Raw genomic sequence first — 9,762 nt, 5'->3', positions numbered from 1 at the left:
TGCCTTGATTTTCCAGTGTGTTTTAAAACTCAATTATAGAATTGAAGAGAAACCCATCTATTCCACACCCTCCACTTCCTGGAAGGATCATAGCCAAACTATTTCCAAAAATAAGGAGCTATATATTTGTTAAGACATCCAGAGGAGATTTCCCCATGAATTATGAATCAAGCAGAAAAACAACGAAGACAGAAAGCTAGTTTTCTGCTTTCAAAATATCAGTTTTGGATGAGCAAATCTTTTTTAAGAGGCTTATAAATCTCTGATCTTCTACAGCCTAAAAGCTGCATCATTATAGCCTAATCAAAAGGATTTCAGGTGCTGTATTTGAAGCATGGTCTGATAATTTGTTAAATAATTATCTTCAGGATGGAAACAGTACACGTGGCAAAAAAAAGAAAAATCTGTTTTTTTTTCCCCCTATGATTTCAATTGCCCAGAGTCCCTACAGGCAAAAGTAGAGGAAGGGGAGAAGTCTGAATCTGTGATAGATGGAATCAATGTAATGAAGTTATGTGCTGCAGAGAGATATGTGCCCATGATTTAAAAGTCACCACTATGGATATTCAAGCCATTTGATACTAAGGCAAGTATCTTTAAAGTCCAGTATGTGAGAAGCAAGAGAACAGAGTTATTTAACAAAATTACCCTTTGTTTTCTGATTTGTTTCACCTACATTTTTGTGTTTTCCTAAGATCTGGACAGTATATCAGCCAAGAAGATAAAAGGACTATGTATACTCTGTTTATATTTTGTGATGGTTTAACATTTGTTTTAAATTATAACGAAGAAGTAGAGTGGAGAGTCAAGATCCAATTTCCAGTCTCGGCGTTCTTCACGCATTAAAAAGTGACATAAAATAAAAGGAACCTCCCCACCTTAATCTTTAGAGTTTGCTTCCCAATCGGTACAACCTATCTCTCTGATCATTAGGTTGTGGCTGATTGGGGTACCACGGCGAAAACATGATCCAGAGGCCACATGCAGTGCAGTCTCGAAGAGTGATTTGATTGGCACTATCTGTCATGCCCACCAGTTGCTCGAAAAAAGAAAGGCAGAGAAGAAGCACAAACGTTGTATACTGGTTATTCAAAATGCACTTTTTATTCACTTTAACACAGATGATTTTTTTACAGTTGGAACAAAATATCTGATACACAATTTTGAGTTTTTAGCAGCACCTGCAACGAGAGGATCGTGGAATACCTCAAGGTAAAGTAGAGATGGCTGAGGCAGGCACAAATTAACCTGAAATTCATCAATCCACTGAAGACATATGGAATCTGAGGCCCCCTGAATGTAGCCCAATACGTGACAATAAACCAAATAAATATTCTTTATGATGTTTTAATGGACTATTGAAAAACAGTATAGCTCCAATTAGAAATGTCTTATTCAAAAAATCCAGTGTTCATTAAAAAAAAACTTTCTGAAAATATTGCACTGCACATTCTAGCGTATACAATTTCTAAGCCTATATGCACAGTTCCTGGTACTCACAGATTCCAGCCTTTGGTGTTTTATAATCTTACCCAAACATATGTCAGCACCCCACTGAGTGTTACTCACCAAAATGCCACTGTTTTTGTCATTTAATATTAATAGCTTTCATTAGGATATTGTGTAGTGATTTGGCAGAAGAAAACCGGTATGGCTAAGAGGAAAGGGGCTTCAGATGACCTGTCAATAAAATTAACACTTGCCTTGGTTAGACAGGAGGTCTATGAATAGGATACCCACGTAATTTTTTTACTTAAATGACCACATGCCATTCTAATAGTGACAAGTACTTTTGTGAGTGGATGGAGGTCTTTATATAAGCCTGAGATCTACAAATAGAAACTATTATAAGCAGAGTGCAAGTAGAAAGAGAAGGCCCCAGGTCTCATGCACTTAAAAACAATTAGCATTTAACAGTTCTGATGTACAGATTCTCATCCTAACATGATTGTAGCAAAAACAATCATAGAACTTGGAAACCAGTGTAGCTGGCTATAGGCATAGGCAGGATAGGGACCGATACTTAAGAGCTGTGGGGTCCCAGTTCTGGCTTCAACTTCTGGCATCAAAATTACTTTGACAATGGGGTCAGGACTATATTTAAATGGGAAATATTGAGTATGACGGGGTTGAGATACCGTCTTCCACTTGTGTATGTAGCCAAAAAGTCCCAGAGCTCTTAAAGCACATAAGGTCCCACATGTAAGGCTGATTCCATATGTGGCTACAATGGAGAGTTCTAGGCTATATTCCTGTGAAAGCTCCTGCTTCCTCCCCTGCCTCTGTCTCTTTTGCAGGGGGGGGTGGTCACTTCTAACTGTCCCTCACTACCTTGGGTCACTATTTTTTTTAACATAGATGTTTTAAAAGTACAGATTAAAAGCTTTGCAGGACAAACAGATCAACCAACAAGAACTAGACTGCATACTTGTAATACAGTATATAGCTAGCAGTCATGGTAATCAACATTTAACAAACCATCTTTGTATTTTAATATGGTATTTTTAGGATATTTATATCAGGGCACATAACGACTACTCAGAGCTCAAGAATTCATCCTGCTATGGTGCAAAAGAAAGAGCTGTGTAGTTGCTGTTAAATGCTGATCCCAGAATAGTTTGAGAATTTTAAAAGTCTCTCCCCAAAGTCTTCGCTGTTGTCTTAAGAAACATCTAATGATAACATGGCACTGAAACATAGTTTGTACCTTGCAGATTCATAGAACTTAGAGCTTAAAGGGACCTTAAGCCAAATATCTAGGCAGGATAGAAATTCTTTTTATGGCATTTTAACAGATGGTCATCTAGTATCTTCTTGAATATTTTCATTGGAAGGGAGTTCATTATTAAGGCAGTCCATTCCACTGTTGGACAACACTATGAGAAATTCAGTCTACCACTGGGATAAAGTCTGCTCTCTTGTTACTTTCAGTGTCCTAGTTTGGCCCTCCAAACAGTGCAACATACAAGATATTCGTTCCTTCTATAGTAAGTATTTGAGTTAAGGAAACTTGTAAGAAAAGCCCATTATCCCCCAATCTTTTCTGAAGGTTTCTCTGAGAGCAGAGCACAGTGGACCAAAGGACCATCAAAATTATGAGCCGAGAGCATTGCATCCAAAGCCATATACTAAGCAGCATTGCTAAATTGATAAGAGGTTGTCAGAGAAGCAACATCCCTACGCAGCAAAAGTCGACTTACAAAGTAAAAGCAGACCAACCATTTATTTGCAAGGGTGGTTGGCATATTGAAGCATAATCCATTCACTAGTATCCTGTTACTTCAAACACAAAGCGTATAATCAATTTCCAGTGTCGTCAGTGTAGCTCTTATTGAGATATTTTTTGAAAAGCTCAAATGGGAGCAAACCATATATAAGGATTCAAACGAGGCAGTGTACATCATTATACTCTTACATATCTAATTATCACAACCTTTTTATAATTGAAGCTTAGGTCATCCTCGTTTGCATTATTATTTTTTTATTCTGATACAGCTCAGAGTCTTATTTTTCCTTCCTCTGGCAGAAATGTCAGAAACTGCTTGCCGAGAGTCCATGGTGACATTTGTTCGTTGACTAATGGAACGCTTTAAGGGATAGCTGTAGCTCTTTAACTCCTTCATGCTGCTGGGTTCTAAGTTTAAACTGTGATTTGAAAATATTTAAATCTCTCAGGACTGAAGCTTTCTGAAATGTCCTGATACACACAAGAAGGAAACAGCAGAAATCACGCAAAATACACTTGGCTTGATAAAGCTTTTTTTTTTTTTAATCACTCTACAACCTCAATTTGAAAGGCTCTGATACACAATCACAACCTTCTCTCTTACCCTTTTGTGTGTGTGCCCTCTTAGAGGGGCACAGTTATTCTGACACTATTGACTGAACAATTTGGGGCACACTTTTAAAAGGCTTCCTGCTTTTAACAGCAGGAGGATCCTGCTTTGGAGCCACTGTTCAAGTCAATAGTGTGACCTAACATGCAATGTTCCAGCTGTTCCTCTACAGCCAACACCTGCCTGACAGCTTCTTCAAAGGCCACTGTCACATTAGTATCATCTTTGGCACTTGTTTCTAGATAAGGGTAATCCCCATTCTCCATGCACCAGGCTTGTGCCTCCTCAGTAGTCACTTGCCTGTCCTCTTTGTCTACCTTGTTACCCAGAACTACAAAGGGGAAGTGCTCAGGGTCTTTCACATCTGCATAGTAGATGAATTCTTTCTGCCAGTTACCAAGGTTCTCAAAGCTCTGCCGGTCATCCACGCTGAAGGTCAAGAGGCAGCAGTCTGCTCCCCTGTAGAAGGGTGTCCTAAGGCTCTTGAAACGTTCCTGCCCTGCAGTGTCCCAGATCTGGAGAGTTACAAAACGTCCATCTACCTCCAGATCTCGATTTAAGAATTCTACCCCTATGGTGTGAAAAGCCTGGGAGTCAAATTTATTCGTTACATAACGGTTCATAAGCGAGCTTTTCCCAACTCCACCATCACCCAAGAGAATAACCTTTAAGAGCAAGGATTTCCCACTCATTGTTGCAGCACCAGATGGGGAGGAGTTTATAACCAAGAGAACCTGAAAATAAAAGAAAAGGTAGGAGGGAAAACAGTTAAACCTGAAACTGAAATCAACTTCATAGTAAATTTCTCTGAATTATATGGCCTACCAATTTAACCTCTCTTGATTCATGCTCATTAACTGTATAGTACAGCAGAAGGAATAAAATCCTTTTGCATACAAGGGAAAATAGGTCTTGTTTTTCTGAGGTCTTTCACCTGTGCCAGGAAAATGGCTGAATGCCATGGGTAAATGGACTAGCAGATGCTGCTATAATTTGGTTCAGTTCTGACCCTATTCTAGGGGAGAGAACCTAGAACAGGAATACCACTCAAATGTGTAACCATATTATTAGTTTCCAGTTTGACAGTTCCAAACAAGAGGCAAATAGTACTACATTGATTTGGAGTTTGAAGTCTGTTCATGACAGACCCAAGAATTATTGAGGAAAGGAAGCTGCATAAGCTGAAATTTTAATTCTGTCAGTAGAGTTTGGGGCTACAATAGACTGGACCCCAGAACTTGGAAGAGAGATAAAGGTCAAGTTTCTTCAGGCATTTGCCTCATTATACTTGCATTGATACAGATACCCACACAAATAAAGGATCTTCCATAGTCTTTTCTTCTGGAACAACGACATGTAAATTGATGATTATTGACTGGGATCATTATAACAGCTCTCACTTAGGAAAAAGACCTTGAATAACTTATTAATTTTTAGATTTAGGTTCTAATTCTATAATGGCACCAATGAAAATATACTGTAAACATTAAAGTGCTAATAACTATGCAGTACCCTTCTTGTTACCTCATAACGTGTCTGCACATGGAATATCTAGAATGCATCTTAAAATAAAAAGATCAAATGTTTACTGAACAACTAACTGGTACTAGATTTTGTTAAGTACTTTCACACTAGGTCCATTGTGGGAACAAAACAATGATGATGTTAATTGGGTGTTATTTATGCAAGAGACCCAAAGAGATGAAAACCAATTACTAATCAAAACAGCACATGCAAAAGAGCTTCTGGAAGCACACACAACTGAAATGTAATTTTAAAAAGCCTCATTAGTCCTTAGTATTATGTTGGTGTGTGTGTAATAATTATATGTTTTTCTAAATATTCCTCTTTAAGAGATCAAATGAAAAAAAAAATATATATATATATATACCTACCCAGTTGGGTCTTTGCCACAATTTTAGTCTTTTTTTTTTCCTTGTTGTTGTTTTATTCTTTCTTTTTAGGTTTCTAGAAAATGGATTGGGAAACATTATTTTAAAAAATCTATAATAAAACAAAGTTAAGGCTATATATAAATATACTCAAGTCAGGAAAGAAACAGACCCACCTCCACTTACTTACCTGAAGAAGATGCTTTTCACAAATATACTTAAGAATTCAAAATGCTACAAATGCTTAACATGGACAAAATAATATTATTGCAAGAACTTTAACTTGTCCTAATGAGTGTACCTCATACAGCTTATAAAGTTTTATATTGTCCCTCCATTGAACTCTTCATTCAAAGTAAAGGTAAATCAAAAGAAGTAGCCGATATTCACAATAGATGATATTCAGGAAAGGGAAAGCACAGAGGAGTCTAAGACGTGTTGAAATTCTAAGTCAGAGATGAAACTCCTTCCCTTTATGTTTACCAATGCTCCCATCTCCAAGAAAGTTATTAATGCATTCACCAATCTGTCTCGAGGTTGTCTCTGAAATTGATTCCACAAGATCAGAGAAGAAATAATTATGTTAGGAGATTCCCTGTTTACAATACATTCTCTTGGCTAATTATTTTACTCATTAATTTTGATCATCTGTCTTGAACAGAGGTTTTAGTATTTAGCTGGCTTTATTAAATTCAAACACAACTTCACTTAACATTATAGTTAATTATGGCAAGAGTGTTATTTAAACAGTGTCAAGAGTGCTGGTCTAAAGAGAAAGTTCTTAGATTTGTTGAGTATTCTTTCTTACTAAAGAATAAAGAAGACTGTAAGAAATCTCTATTGCCTAATAATCTCGTTATTTTTTTCAAATATAGATAAAGCGTATAATAAGGAATTCATCAGAGACCTTAATCAGTAATTATGAATTTAAATAATGTTTTCTAAATTGATAGGCTTTATCCTCCTCCTTAGTCTAGATCTACTCTAAAAATTTTTCAAGTGTTCTACCATTACTGATTTTTGTCCTTTTTTTTCCTGCTCTCAAATTGCTGTCTTTGGAATTAGCTCAAGTAACAAGCATTAGCACACTTCTTTATCCTTTATACTAGTCTGTAGGATAATTTTACAGACTGCTCCCTTAAAAAAGGAACAGAGGAAGTACAAACTTGGGTAACAGTACTGGTAGTACGAAGGGCCCATGCCAAATGAGCTTCCTCAAGTTCCTAGCAAACAGGTGTTCACATCATTAAACAACTCACTAACTCTACTTTCCTGGCTGTGGATAAACTCAAATGATGGGTCAAGGACTGAGTGAATGTGGAAACCAAATACTCAATTCCAGGAACGATGATGAAGTATTAAGAACCATCTGAGATAACGCTGCAGTTGCTTGTGGCATTCCCTATTTGGTCATTTGCACATACAACTTCTGGGTACATGGGCTCTATACCGGGGAAAAGGGAGGAAAAGCAACGCGGCTCCGTGTAAAGTGCCCTGGGTTGGCAGCAATCAGGAGACAAAAGTCTTCATCACTACTCTGCCATTCATTTCTTTTAGGAACATGAGCAGGTTATTTAATCTTGCTTTGTTTCAATATCTTCCTATATAAATACAGAGCTGATAATACCTGCCCTACTTAAATCATAGGAGTTGGAGGAAAATGAATAACTCGTGAAGTTTGCAAAGATTTGTAAGCATGTATTGAAATTTTGGGTTTGAGATTTTTGTTCCTCTTGCTCCTCCACCTCCTTTCATTCACTGCTGGGGGCCTTGTGACTCAGTATTAACCCTTCTCAGAAAAGACCTGCCAGTAGGATGATCACAATTCTTCCTTTTCTCTTTCCTCAATATCTGAGAAGGCCTTGTTCCCCAACAATTTTGAGTATCTGCATATACCACAGAATCTCAGTGTCGGAGGCACCGTAAGGGTCCTCTGGTCCAATCCTGCTACTGATGATTGAGAAAACATTTGAGTGCCTATTGTGTGCTCTGTCCTTACTAAGATAACCCTCCGCTCTCTTCCACTGTCTCCAACTCCCATTTGTCTCCTGAAGGTAGAATTGAATACAGTTTAGACATATCTCCTTGCCTTCAGTCACTGAATCCTGTGGATTTTTCCTTGGAATATTCTTTCCCAGTCCTCTGCTACCATCCTCACTTTGGCCCACGTCTCCTTGCATCTAATCTATTGTGAAAACTTCCTGGCTCTTCTCTCCCTGCCTCTGGTTTCTCCCTACCTACTTTGCAAAGATTCATCACTTGAGCACCCACTGGGTGTAGACACTGTTGGAAATGCATACATTTTTAAGGCAAGGTCTTACCCTCAAGGAATTTGTGAATTAACATATAAGCTTCAGATCTCATAACTTACAGTTGAAATGGTATCATTAAATTGCCTTATTTTGTTTAAAAACCTTTTCTTCCTAAGTATGTCTTTCCTACACAACCAAATTTTAAATTCCTGGATGGCAAAACCCTTGTTTGTATATGTCTTTGAAGACCCTCCAGCACGCAGCAAGCATATCCTTCATATGGATAATCTATCATATTTGCTTATTAATTAGCTGTTTAGGTGGATGCTCAGAACTAATGCCTCTGAATTGGTGCCAAGGCACAAGAGATCTGCAGTTCTGTAAGATGGCCAAACACTATTATTTACTTGTGACTAGGGAGCAGAAGTTATGGACTTATCTGGATCACTTTCTAGATGGGACTTAACAGGAATTTCACCTGTTGAAAGCCAGTGGCAATGCTCTAGTTTCCCTCCCTCCCCTACATTTTTAAGATAAATATATAAATTTCTCCATCCCCACCAAATATAAGAGCAGTATAATTATCTCCACATTATGTTTTCAGGGGATGCTGGCGTCCCCATCATCATTATCACTATCATCATTTGAAAATAAGTGTGATATCCTTTAGTACATACTCAAAAAGGACTAGCACAGTATAAAAGCAATCCAAAATTTTTTTCCTCTCCCAGAATATGCCAGATTAAAGTCAAACCTTAAAAGAAGATAGCATGAAGGAGGCAATGGAATTCGTTTATAACCCTAGGTACATTTACAGGAAAAGTCAAATCCCTTATGCATCCTGTATGGGTCCCATATAGGCTAGGATTTTGACTAAAATGTTTAATCTGATTTTGGTCCTATTCAAAGAAAGATCTGCCTTTAAACAACTCAAATATCCTAGAGATGCAATTCCCCTTTCTTACCCCACTCCCCACAATTAACAAGAATTTTCTAAGAATAGTATATTCACTTTTTTCCCCACTTACAGTCTAAGTCTCAGACTATAAGGTAAATTAGAAATTCACATAACCAATACTCCCTAGTTTTCTTTGTTCTTCAACACACTTGAAACCTTTTGAATCTGCTGTGCCTGCACCCACACAGCTTATTAAAATTATTGTATTTAGTCGGGGATGCTTAGGGGTGTGTATGTGTGGTGGAAAGTGTGGAAGGAAGCAGTAAAATGATGAGAAACAAGTTAAACCTTTGAAAACAGAACATTTTAGTGTGATGATGGAGTGAAGAGAAATAGAAAAGCAAATTGGCAGCATCAATTCAGTTTCCATGGGTGGAATGATGCTTAAATCCATAGTGCAGTTTGTTTGGGGGCAAGTGTTGAGAGGGATGGGGTACTGCAGGGCTGGGAGTAGGGAAGGAGCAGCAGGGGAGAGTGGCCCTGGTGGCAATCTGCACAGGGGAGGAGCCATGGTTGAAGCTACAGGGAAAGCCCATCTTGGTGACACACTGGTTGGGCTACCCAACTCACTGTTGATTCCTGGCACAGTATTTGGAAAATATTGCATTGGAGAACTGGGCAGGGCTTTCTTTAACTTTATGTAAAAATCAGTACAAATAAGAAATGACTGCATCTTTGAGACCCTCTACCTTAAATGGTGTAGGTTGTTTCCAGTACAACCTGATGCTTGTTGGTGGGGGTGGGGGAGGGTTCTGTAGCGGGGAAGCCCTCTGACGCGCTGGATTCATTGTGTAGAGCAAACAAGTTACCAGCTACATTCCTGC

The 9,762-nt window shown here is 38.2% G+C and overlaps 1 protein-coding gene across 1 annotated transcript in view; it reads right to left on the bottom strand.

Moving 5' to 3' along the window:
• Nucleotides 1-3,747: 3,747 nt before the first annotated feature.
• Nucleotides 3,748-9,762, bottom strand: part of RAB9B (RAB9B, member RAS oncogene family) — a 6,933-nt gene continuing 918 nt past the window's right edge. Inside the window, exons 2-3 of the mRNA XM_040629577.1 lie at nt 5,732-5,804; nt 3,748-4,570 (exon numbers count right to left, since the gene is read on the bottom strand). Coding sequence (XP_040485511.1) covers nt 3,923-4,528 — 606 coding nt within the window. The 5' untranslated portion in view covers nt 4,529-4,570; nt 5,732-5,804 and the 3' untranslated portion in view covers nt 3,748-3,922. The remainder of the gene's footprint in view (nt 4,571-5,731; nt 5,805-9,762) is intronic.

Source organism: Ursus maritimus, assembly GCF_017311325.1.
Source record: "Ursus maritimus isolate PB19 chromosome X unlocalized genomic scaffold, ASM1731132v1 scaffold_X1, whole genome shotgun sequence".
Lineage (NCBI taxonomy): Eukaryota > Metazoa > Chordata > Mammalia > Carnivora > Ursidae > Ursus > Ursus maritimus.
Note: the sequence above shows the minus strand (reverse complement) of the source record. Positions and strands in the feature narration are given on the sequence as shown.